Raw genomic sequence first — 12848 nt, 5'->3', positions numbered from 1 at the left:
GGGATGCTGAATAGCTAACGAAAGAGGTGGGGGGCTTTCCAGCCTACAATTGAGGTCTCTCTAGGGCTCATAAAAAGGATGCTTGAAGATCAATACGACCACACTCTGAGCTTTACCTGGAAAGGAACTTGGACACACGCACACATATAACAAGTGATTTCGAGTGTTAAAACAATTTTATATTTTCTAGACGCGAGTCTTCAAAATGAATTTGAGGCAACCCTGGATATTTGAAGCAGCAGCCATCTTGCTCCTGATCATCTTATCAGAGCACGCGTCGGCCGTACCGTTTGATGGTAAAAATGTGGAAGACAACGAAGTTTCGGGATCGAGGAGCAGTTCTGGAGATGACGGGAACTGGAGTTTTATGATGAAGACACTGGAGGACTGCGCAGAAAAGGATTTGTTTCAATGCATGGGGGTGAAGGTCGTTAGTGCGATGGATAAGGCTGCCAGAATGGCAGATATTCAAGTTGTTGAGGGCATCTCGCTGATCAAGACGCAGGATTTGGACGACGGGAGAAATGGAAGAGCACTTATGACAGAAGAAGAAATCCAGAACTCATTGGAGAAGGATCCGAGCCAGAAAACGTCCAGACTCTTGGAGTTCCTGGTGGAAACAGCAGCTAGGTTCTTTAAGACGCATGTTCTTCAGTTCAAGCTACCCCAATTCTCGCCTGAACAAGTCCAGAGGGCACTCCAAGAAGGTGAGTTTAATTATCTCTGAATTCATAATTTAACATCATGGATTGAAAATTTAAATTTTAAACTGATATAATAACTTTCTTTCAGAAGCGATGAAGATCTGATTTAATCAAGTGCAGGATCTTTTATTTTTGTTAAAACATGCAGCTTTTTGGAATTACATATCACTTCATCAGGAAAAATAAATAAAATGGAATCTATCTGTTGGGTCCTATTCTTTAGGACTAGATTTTTGATAACGTATCAAATAAACAGGTTCTCCTATCTTTGCCTTCCCTGACGACAGTGTTAAGAAACGTTGGATGTTTCCGTATCTATAACAATGAAAGAAACATTGAATTTTCCTACCACGCTGAACAAAATTAAAGTTTAATACTACACTAATTTTTAATTAATTAGTTTGTTACAAGATTATGAAACTATAAATGGAGAACTATAATAAATTCTGTATATGACTTTCAAAACTGGTATATAGTCCGAATTTTCCTTCCAGAAATGTCTCATACATTTGAATATATTTACTAAGACGCTTTTTGTGTAATAGGCCTATGGGAAATATATTTCCAGAATTTTATTATGGAAATTAAGTTCTTATGACGCTCTTAATGCTAATTGTCTATCATTTTTTTCGGCTTAATTTGTACTTCAATTTGCTTTAGCATGCTATCACCAGTGATATATTTACATTGTTTCCTATGTTGTTGTTATTATTATTAATATTATTATTATTATTATTATTATTATTATTATTATTATCATCATGATGTTTCCTGTAACTATCTACTGCAAACACACGACGTTGAATACTCCAATTAGCATGTTGCATATTAAATCCAAAGCATATACTAATGCATGCAATAACGATAACGTCGTGTATATTGTTGTGGTTAACCTTTGGTATCAACTTAAAAATACGTAATATCTCATGCTTCACCTTGGTGCTCTTGTACAACGTATAGATTATAAAGGCCTACTTATACTTATTTAGTAAAAGTGAAATGTTCATCAGTATCATTTGGCTACATATGTAAGTTGCATTTCATCGCAATAATGTGCAATACAAGACCAACACATTTTCGAAAGAGATCTCATCGTCAATATCCATTCACTCACAAACATCAAGGCTGATTATGGAAATATAGCTGCTGTTACCTTCACCACTTTCACTTGTCGCTATGACAGAGATGCTCATCTTATGTGAGTTGTTACTAAACCTTACAACAAAATTCCGGTTCTAAGGTGGCCGTGTTCAATGACGGTTCAAGTATGAAATGCCTTGCATTGAAGTACTCAGCATGAATTGCATATTTTGTCGGAGTAATACCTCAACATTCGCAAGTTTCCTCACAACAGAGTGTGAAAGTCACTTGTAAATTACCTTGTTCTTGCCTTACAAGACACTTCAAAAGACAAACTGTGGAGTGTTCATACGTATGATTGAAATAGCAGTCTTAAACTTTACTATATCCGTGAATCAGTCGATTCGAACTCTTTGCTTCCTTTATACCTTTAATAATTTAAAATTTTATTCAGGAATTAAATAAAATTTCCAAAATAATTTTATGCCTTCTTAATGTCTAATGGAATTGAATACTTTCCCGAAAATAGATTAATTTTTTCTGTGTACTATACTTCTAACTTCAACTTCAATTCTAAATGTATTATTTGACTGACTGACTGACAGATTGACTGATCAGTGATGAATAAAATGTTGTTTGATGTTAAAAGTTTAAGTATTAGTTTCCAATTGCCTTCATGTCATAAATAATATCTTTTTTCTCATCTTGAAGTCTGATAAATATTGAGATAGATTTTAACACACAAATTTACGAAATGTAGCTATATGCATTGCCAAATTAATTTTCCTACGTTGTGTTGCATTTAAATTAAATAATGTGACTTTTAATAACTACAAATTCATAAACTCTTTCTTTACTACATAAAATCTTTTTGAAAATAATTCATGTTTGAAAAGACTGAAATTTTTATAAATCATGTTACAGATTTCGAAGCGAATTTTCAACAAAACTATAACACAATTTGGACAATTCCAAATTTAAACCTCGCAATTTATTGATCCCTTCATTTTAATTGTTCAACTTATACGGTATTTTATTTTGATGATAGTAAAAAGAAAGAATCTTATCGATAGTTAAAAAACAAGAGAATAATTAACTTTAAGACAATGTAATTTATATAATTATAGGGCTGTATAAAAACACAGTATACGGCGCGGCTCTTTGGAAAATCATTTGCAGAGATGAGAATGAGATAGTCCAAAGTAACACTTAAAACAAACATTTTTTTTTTTGGTCTGAGTCATTTCTTACACATATGGAGAAGCTACTAGTAAAATATTGTAAAATTTACTCAACAAATGACGTAAGGATACGCCGAAGAGATTATGATACCGCATCTAATAGCTTTGGACTTTAAACCTTTAATATGTTCTCCTGTAAAATTTTATCTGTGGGGTTTAGGACTATATCATTCTCACCCCTTCATTTTTCTGTTTATATCTCCCTCCTATTAGAGGTATTTACAAATTTATACTTTTCAAGCCATTTTGAAGACGAAATACGAGGGATGTATATTGGAAAGACATGCATGTAACATTAAAAATCATTACACTGTGAAACCCTTGCCTTATTTCGGAAAGTCGAATAAACAAATGAGCCGTTCAGAGCAAAAGTGGTGTAAGTCAAAATTGGGTAATGAGGTTTAAAGTAAAAATTCTGTAAAATACAGCGCAAAGTAGCAATTAATATGTCCTTCGTACTATCCACTGACTACTGATAGTTTAAATAAATTGAATATTAATTGCTACTTTGCGCTGTATTTTAGAGAATGTTTACTTTAACCCTCATTACCCATTTTTGACTTACACCACTTCTGCTCTGAATGGCTCAAATAATATGAAACCCACTATAATGTACTACAAGAATCCTACAAAAGTAGTCTTGTATTCTACTTAATTTATTCTTCAACAAATTTGAACAGACAGTAAAATATAAAAAAATTGAATTTGACAATAAAATAAAAAAAAAATATATATATATGTAAATAAATTTTAAACACAATTTTTATTTTAAACATGTCAATATTAAAACTTATAACAACACTTTGTGATTACACAATCAAATTCTAATTGGTATCTTCAATGGAAAATTGTAGTGAAAATCATGAGACATTTTGCGCGAAAGCTTCTAAGGAGAAAAGTAAAAAAGGGTCAATTGCTCACATACTGTATCACCCAGTACCCGGTCCACATTTCTCAACGATGAGATAAACCCCGGCCTACAATTCCATAAACCTCAGACGGGAACTGAACCGTGAAAACAACAATTAACACTTCGATTTCACTCATTGCTGTTTCCCTCGCCGTGATAAGAGAACAGCTGTCAAACATTATCTACAATTAAACTGGGTCAGTAGGCTGTGTCACTTATCAAAACAAGCAAGGAACTCCCTATGATATCAGGCAAGTCTATGGTATGTGGGTTCCACCTCCACTGTGGACGGCTTTTTCAGGAACTAAATTCTTATCCCGCCCACCATAACATGGCCCTGAACTGTACTAGAATTTTATACTCTTGCTCATGGTGACATCATGCCTTGTTGTGATCCCCACCTTCTGATACACTTAATTTAACCTAAGGCTGTCTTCCTCATAGGATAAGGCCTGCACTTGTTTATGTTACCTTGTATTTTGCATTCTACTCGTCCTCAGGTGCTTTAAGAATAACGATAAGCAAAGCCAAGATTTATTTACCTTAACAACCACGGATACTACAGTATTTGGGTTATTGGATCAGCTGGACTGAAATTTAACAGGCGTGTAGCAGTTCAACACAAGGAGGAAATACTTGATTACATTTAAGAAAATTATGAGTCGGCATGAGTAGTGTAGTTACTAATGCACTTGCTTTACACTCAAGGCATGAGCGATCAAGCCAGCCAAGGATGACGAAATTGCATATGGATAGTTTTAGTGCAGCTTCCATCGGATGATGTAATGAAATCGTTTGCCCCATGTAATATAATTTAAGAATAAGCTCGGGAAAGTTATTAATAATCCCAACCCTCATCCAGCGAGTACAGTTGCATCCAAACGCGCTTAGATTAATTTTGAGTTATTTATGAAAAACTTAAAATATTTACTTAAAACATTAATGAATCCCTTATGCTTATCTGCCACTCAATACGGATAGTTTTTGAAGTATTTCTACAAGGCAATAGCATTGCACAGAAAGTAAACTACATGAGTAGTTCTTTTTTTTAGTAGGTTATTTTACGACGCTTTATCAACATCTAGGTTATTTAGCGTCTAAATGAGATGAGGGTGATAATGCTGGTGAAATGAGTCCGGGGTCCAACACCGAAAGTTACTCAGCATTTGCTCATATTGGGTTGAGGGAAAACCCCGGAAAAAACCTCAACCAGGTAACTTCTCCCAACCGGGAATAGAACCCGGGCCACCTGGTTTCGCGGCCAGATGCTCTAGTCGTTATTCCACAGGTGTGGACCTACATGAGTATTTAGTATATTTATTGCTACATAAAATACAAAATAAATACACTCGTTTGACGTTAGAAGCTCTGCTCGGGGGCGGTGCCTATAAATAAATATTTTGTACTAAAGGACATAACAAAAATTCAATAAAATTACAAAACCAAGACAATTATTACAAAATAGGGATAATTACGGAGATAAAAATAGGGATTGAAGTCAAGAACAGAACATCAGTTGGAATGAATGAATACTATATTGAAATTAACGAAAAAGTGAAAGGAGACTAAATAATTTGCCTAATTTTTTTTCCTCAAATTTATTAAACTCAAAATAACCTAGGCTAGAATCAAAATAGAGTTGTATAACCTTTGCCCGTAACTCTGACTATGATTTATTTCGGTGGTTGTGTAACGTTTAGGTTCAGCTAAAGGACATGTCAAATTTCTTCTGGTAGGGTAAAAATATTCTTCTTTTTATATTTCAGAGAATGTTTGTGATAATACTTTAATAATGTATATTTATATATTTGTTCACTTTGGAAAACATTAAAATCAGAATAAATAAAATTTGTTGAATAATCAATTGACTTGTTTAAGCAAATTGTAATTTTCCGCTTTTAAAGTATTATGAGCGGAGAAAATGTAAATTCTGTTGCTTCCCCCCTCCAATTATACCATATTATATGACAGATTGAACCAAACCTAAACAAAGTAATCGCAGAATTTTTGTAGGGATGTAAGAGCGAAGAATCACAAATTAATGAATTGTCTTACGAAGTCTGTTACATAAAGAAGAAATATGTTTATCTCACCTTAAATGCTGGTCAATAATAATTCCTAAGTACTTCACTTGCGTAGATTCCTTCAGAATAGGACATTTGCATTCATCATTAATTGAACATCAATAATTAATTGAGCAATCAGAATTATGAATTATTACATTTCATTTATCATAATTGTTGTAAACTACTTGCGTTTAACCTTCCTGTTGCCAAGGTGGTGGTAATACGATTACTTCACTGATGATTTTTGAGTATTGTTTTCATTTTTCTCCATATTTTTTTTTTTAAATTCCATGTATTTGCCCGTTATATGCCTACTAACATTTTGAAATAAGAATAACTTAAATAATTAATCTACTTTATTAATTAATTCGCTTCATTCATTTGCGGTGTTCTTGTTACCCCCCCCCCCTTTGGTAGTGTGTGTCATGATTTTTTGCCGCTAAATCCCGCAAACAGCGCTAGCGAAATTTCTACATGACGCGGGAGCAAATTCAATTTTTCCGACTGGAACGCCGCTTTCGGTAACTGATGTTCCGGTTGATCGGTATTCGGATAATCGATGCTCTACTGTATGTCTAAACAATATAACCTTGGGGAGTTTATCTTTAAATGGAAGGAAGGCAAATGTAAATTTACTGTATAGGCCTATGTTATCTTATAGTGTCACCAGTAACATAATATCTAAGTTCTTTAATTTTAGTAATAGTTTTCAACACTATGGAACAGGACTTTTGAACCACTCTGTAGTTAAAAAATAGTACTATTATTTCATATTTTTATATTTTCTGATGTTCTACTGTCAATATCAAATAAATTGTGAAATATTCCAAATGCTTAACGAAGATTAGTATATGATTTTGATAGGAGTAATTCCATTACCCCCTTGGTATTAGTAAGTTGTAATAAACCTTGGTGCAGAAGGGTTAAAGAAAATGGAGTCAAAGTAGTCTTGGAAATATTTAGTGAAAGAAAATTGCAATCTAGTAATTTTTAACAACAGTTATACAATTATTTTCATTTCCGTATACACTAGTCCAGGATGGACCGCTAAAAATTACAACTGTGTAAAATAGGCTTTATTGTGCACAATTTAGTTTTCTTGTTTGCTTCTAGAAAATAACTTAGGCCTACGTGAAATGGCTCCCATTATATAGGTTGATCGCTGGGCCCGGGTGGATTCTTTTAAGTTGTGGAATGATATCGCAGCTATTGCCGAATTTCATATTTCTAAGAATATATTGTCTATTTCCGCCGCTCAATAAACGGTAAATCAACGAACATTATGTACGGCAATGCTAGTGACTGTTTAACTGTTGATCTGATCAAATTACTTATCACTGCAATTCTAATTCTTCTCTCTTTCTGGTGTTTGAGCAGAACATATAATCTTCCTCCGAAATGACGCAACACTGCCATAACACGAAAATTGTTTACACATTTTAAAATTATTCCGTTTGAGTTTCTTTGTACGTCTTAAGACTTGGAACTTAGCTCTGAACTTCCTTTGTGTCTGCACAATCCGCAGCTCATAAAATTTGGATAATGTAGAAAATTAAATTCTTAACAGTATGAAATTCATAAATTGTTGTGTTGTCATTTCACAGCCTATGAAATTTCACCCGTGCTCAGTGGCCAACCTATATAAAGGAGACCAATCAACACAAATTATTTTTAAGAAGTAAACAAGATATTGCGTAAAGTTTGTTTCTTTCATATTATAGGTTACTTTGTACATATTATTATAACCTTATAAGAGAGAAATTCTTAAAAAATCAGTCTTATCTATGGAAAGAGGCGAACAATTTTTGTATTGGCGTAAAAATGACAAGGTACAGACTTAGCCACTGGAGGGAATGGTTTTCATGTATCTCAATAATATTAGAAGAATGCTGTACAGAAGAACTATATACAGCTTTTGAAGTAGGGATTCTTATCTTGTGAGACGGAAGAACTATATACAGCTTTTTAAGTAGGGATTCTTATCTTGTGAGGCAGAAGAACTATACACAGCTTTTGAAGTAGGGATTCTTATCTTGTGAGACAGAAGAACTATACACAGCTTTTGAAGTAGGGATTCTTATCTTGTGAGACAGAAGAACTATACACAGCTTTTGAAGTAGGGATTCTTATCTTGTGAGACAGAAGAACTATACACAGCTTTTGAAATAGGGATTCTTATCTTGTGAGACAGAAGAACTATACACAGCTTTTGAAGTAGGGATTCTTATCTTGTGGTACAGAAGAACTATCCACACAGCTTTTGAAGTAGAGATTCTTATCTTGTGGAACAGAAGAACTATGCACAGCGTTTGAAGTAGGGATTCTTATCTTGTGAGACAGAAGAACTATACACAGCTTTTGAAGTAGAGATTCTTATCTTTTGGTACAGAAGAACTATCCACACAGCTTTTGAAGTAGAGATTCTTATCTTGTGGAACAGAAGAACTATGCACAGCGTTTGAAGTAGAGATCCGTATCTTGTGCGTTAGAAGAACTATACATAACTTTTAAAGTAGAGATTCTTATCTGTGGGACAGAGGAACTATTCTTAATGCTGGTTCATATATGGTCATAAAAATGGACTCCATAATTTCATAGGTTTTTATTTAAAGTAAGGTACATTATAGACAGTTCTAAAGTATCTGTGGCAATAAAGACCTATTGTTGTTGCTAATCTATGCATGGTAGTAAAGTAGATATATCTAGCCGTTGATATAGTTTTGAAGGAAGTGACATTACAGTAAGTATAGGTCATGTTAATACAAATTTTTAAGTAGTAAGAGTCTTATGTGTGCGAGAGAATCACTTTTGTTTATGATAATAATCTACCGCATATGTGACTTAAAACAGGAGATTCGTCAATTAATCTATTCAAATTTCTTAAATCATAGTTATTATGTACAGTTATTGCCAATGCGCTTTTTTTATCGTAGAGGGATCCTTGTGTGTAGAAGAATGTCGCTACTATATAGTTTATCCACTTATGACTAAAAGAAGAGAATCCCTATTTATTCTTCATTTCACTGTAATAAAGTGTTATAATATATTTGAAAACGTGCATTAAAAAATCCGCGACTATACTCGCCAAACTTTACACTTGATCAGTGCAGTCAATTCGCAAAAAATATAGTCAAGAGTTTTACTAGTGACATATCGCTTCTCTTTCGTTCGACAATGCTCGGTATGGCCCGACCACTAGTGATGAGCATAATAGGCGCTATTGTACCACACGCATTGTCCAGTTGTTCCCAGGTTATCATTAACGTTTGGTTGTCTTTTCAGCTCGTGGTAAGAAGAAGATCCTGAAGGCGATCTTGCCGATCGTGCTGGCCGTGGCGGCGAAGTTGTTCCTGATCGTTCCTCTGGGTATCGGTCTCGTGGGCTTCCTGGCCATCAAGGCACTGCTCGTCAGCAAACTGGCCCTTATCATCGCCGGAGTCATCGCCCTTCAGAGACTCTTCAGCGGCGGCGGATTCGGAGGCTGGGGCGGCGGCAAGAACGGCTGGTCCACAGGGGGTGGCTCTGGCTGGAACAGCGGGGCCGTCGGTAGCGGCTGGAACAGCGGGAACAGCGCTGGATGGAGCACTTCCGGCAGCGGAGCGTCTTCTGCAGGCTACTACAGAAGCTTCGACACCAACGACGCACATCAGCTGGCGTACAAAGCGCAAGCTCCGCAAGAAATCCATCAGTGAAGAGTGAATAGAAACGCGACTAAATGTATTTAAACTGCATTATTTATTTTTATGCACTGATTACATGCTGCCAAGGAGCAGTGCTTCATAACTTAATAATTGAGAATTAAACAGAAAGAATTTTACTTTTCTTGTAAAGTAACGGTAATCGTTACATAGCTTTCTTAATTTCAATTACATCAAGTAACGCACAGTGTGCTAATCATTTTCGGCATATAACGCCTTAATACACATTAAGTCACTCGAGAATTTACGTATACGTCATTCTTTGCCTAGTCTACCACATTCATGATTTTCATATATTACTTTTTTATTTGTATTTAATGCGTATAACTCTTTTGCCGTTTATATTCCTGACATCCATGTGGGTACAACGAACAAATACGAGATAAGTTGATTGTTACAAGCATTATGGACATTATGACAGAAACCTCATTACAGTTTCGCGAGAATCAATTAAGAAAAAAAACGACGTAGGATAAAATGTATAAAATACAATTGGGGAAAAACTAAATCTTGATATGCCAAGGTTTTAGACTAACGTATACTTTGTGAAGCTGGGAGAAACCTGTGGTCTGCGACGATATTACAGAGTAATTCATAGACCTACAGTTATTTCATTATATGTATAAAACATTAAAGCAGGCAGACAGCTATATAGATAGATGTCAGCTGTCGAACTAGGGAGATTAATATAATATGTATCCCGCTAATATGGTAAAGACCTGTTAAACACAACATAATTTTTAAAATGGAAGATATTCAGTTCTTATTTTGCATTAAAAATGCATGCTCTCTGAAATGTACCTGCGTTTGAACATAATTGATATATTTGTTCATTTTCAAGGTAGTAAAGTGTAAATTTAACGCTGCTACTATTTATTACATCTTTTGCGTAGCATAACAATGAGCTTTCCTCTCTCGGGAGATTATAGGCTATAAACTTACCGCACGCCAAAGCTCGTTTCTCATAGACAACTACATACCTTCTAATTACTGACAGTCACATTTGACCTTTTAAATTTTGATTATTTTGTTACCAGTCTTATAATATATATATATATATATATATATATATATACGTATCTTCCATTTAAAAAAATGAATGTTGATGTAGATGTTTTGGTCGCAATAGAAAACGATCAAAATGATTTTTAAAATAATATTATTGTACATACTAAATAGCTTATCTTTTTTTTATTTTGAATAACGAGTTATATTCTAAAAGTTATAAAAAGGGACAAATTATATTAATACTCCTCTATATATGTAATACATATATGTGTATACTTTGTTAGGAAAGTGCAAGATACAGGAGAGCAGAATTTACGGAATTTGGTGAAGGTTAGACTAGCCACTTTACTACACTAGGACAATATTCGATCTGAAATAATTTAATTACAAGCTCGATGTAATTAACTGTTGAATTTTGAATAAGTATTGCTTGCACTGGGAGTTAAAAACTATTACCATATTAGAAAAACAACAACTAGAATCTTATTTATATTTGACACATTCATCCAGGCAAGATATAACGGACCAAAGAGTGAATCTTGTTTATGATCAACTGACATTTTTATACAAATTTACGCCAGTATTGTTAATTAATTTATCTGTTATTTAAATTGTATGAATGTATGTATTGTCTTTTGTTTTGTTTGCAACTTTTTAAACGAAAGTAGTTTTTAGTTATAATAATAAATACCTTGCTATTAAGCTGTTGTGTAGCAGCATCGTGTGAGACATTCGGGTTCAATAGTGAATATTAGTGCTCTGACGTTAATTACACGTAAGCAATTTGCACTTCAAATTGCTACTAGTAACACAGTTACCAAAGCATCCGACAAGAGACGACCATAAGACAGACTGCTGCTCATGTTAACTTCAGACCTCGACAATCACGAACATAGATCAAGCCAACATAAAACTAAACGAATGGCCAACTGTGAAAATATTAACGCCAAATAATTTGTTTGTAGAGTCGAAGCCAATTTATTTCGATAGACATGCTTTAAATAATGTTACTTCAGATTTATTTTACAGAAACGACAACTTGAAGACTGTATTTACTGACCTCAAACGTGCCAAGTGTTATGTAAATGTTGTGACTATACTTTAATAAAGATCTTTTATATAATATGTTGTGGTTTTCTACAAATTCGCGACATACAGTTTTCTTAATGCCTTCATAATTATTTTGTTTCATACGATATCGAATTTTACTTCTTTCCGTACTCCAAACCAAAATGAAACTTTACGTTATAGTTATATTCCGGACTCCATGCCTACGAACATACGAATACACCAGTAGTGTCAGAGTTGTAAGCTCCAAAACCGGTTGTGGAGCTAGAGAGTGCAGTCGAAGCGAGAACTTGCTTATGTCTGTGGAAAAACCGGAGCACGCAACGAGTCATAGTGGAGCGCTCCGCTCCGTTTAGTCTCTGTCTGACAACGCTGGAATACACCATGGTAAACCTAGTATGAGAAAACTCATTTATTAGCCTTTTGGACAGTTCTGTGTTATTGGATGTTATTCCTATAACCTCAACTGTAACTTCAACATATAATATTTAGAAATAATATAGTAACATAGCACAAAACATATACTTCAAATCATTTTTATGAAAATGCAGACAAATAAAAGCTTCAGTTCAGAGACATATAACTATAATATCAAGCAAATCTTCATTATCGATCAGAGTGGTCTGTAATGTGCACTATATGTACAAGCTTTAATTTACCTAATTTAAGTCAATAAATTAAAGATACTAATGGTATTTCTTTCAGTTCGCATTAACTTCCTAACTAAACATTAATTTAATCTACTTAGATAAATATTTATTTCACCTTTGTTACACTGTTTCATAAAATCTTGTATAATTTACATCGTTACAATTGTTATATTTACTACCGTACATGATTCTCTCAAGGCCTCTGTAACACATCGTGACGATTCTGCCACCAGATGTCAGCTTATTTTCCTGTAGGCCTACTTCTACGATCACGTAGAAAATGACCATTATTATAATAATAAATAGGCAATTCTTATATAGTATGAAACAAAATATTGTACGTAACTCCTTACGAAAGCGTTTTAACTAGTTACATAAATAACTATTTCAGGTATGGTGTAATAGGCAGTACACTAGAGTATA

General features: G+C 34.2%; 1 protein-coding gene across 1 annotated transcript; it reads left to right on the top strand.

Annotated features, from left to right (window-relative positions):
- Positions 1–79: 79 nt before the first annotated feature.
- LOC138697718 (uncharacterized) lies at positions 80–11832 on the top strand. The gene is made up of 2 exons (XM_069823199.1): positions 80–707; positions 9284–11832. Exons 1-2 carry the CDS (start codon positions 206–208, stop codon positions 9691–9693), a joined length of 912 nt encoding a protein of 303 aa, XP_069679300.1. The 5' UTR covers positions 80–205; the 3' UTR covers positions 9694–11832.
- Positions 11833–12848: the final 1016 nt, after the last annotated feature.

The sequence above is a fragment of the Periplaneta americana genome, chromosome 4 (assembly GCF_040183065.1).
Source record: "Periplaneta americana isolate PAMFEO1 chromosome 4, P.americana_PAMFEO1_priV1, whole genome shotgun sequence".
Lineage (NCBI taxonomy): Eukaryota > Metazoa > Arthropoda > Insecta > Blattodea > Blattidae > Periplaneta > Periplaneta americana.
This window is presented reverse-complemented; position numbering and strand designations above follow the sequence as displayed.

Bases quoted from the DNA above. Each gene is read 5' to 3' on its own strand.
- LOC138697718 (XM_069823199.1), top strand. From the start codon at position 206: ATGAATTTGAGGCAACCCTGGATATTTGAAGCAGCAGCCATCTTGCTC. The intron at 708-9,283 runs GTGAGTTTAATT...TTGTCTTTTCAG, and splicing joins CCAGAGGGCACTCCAAGAAG to CTCGTGGTAAGAAGAAGATC.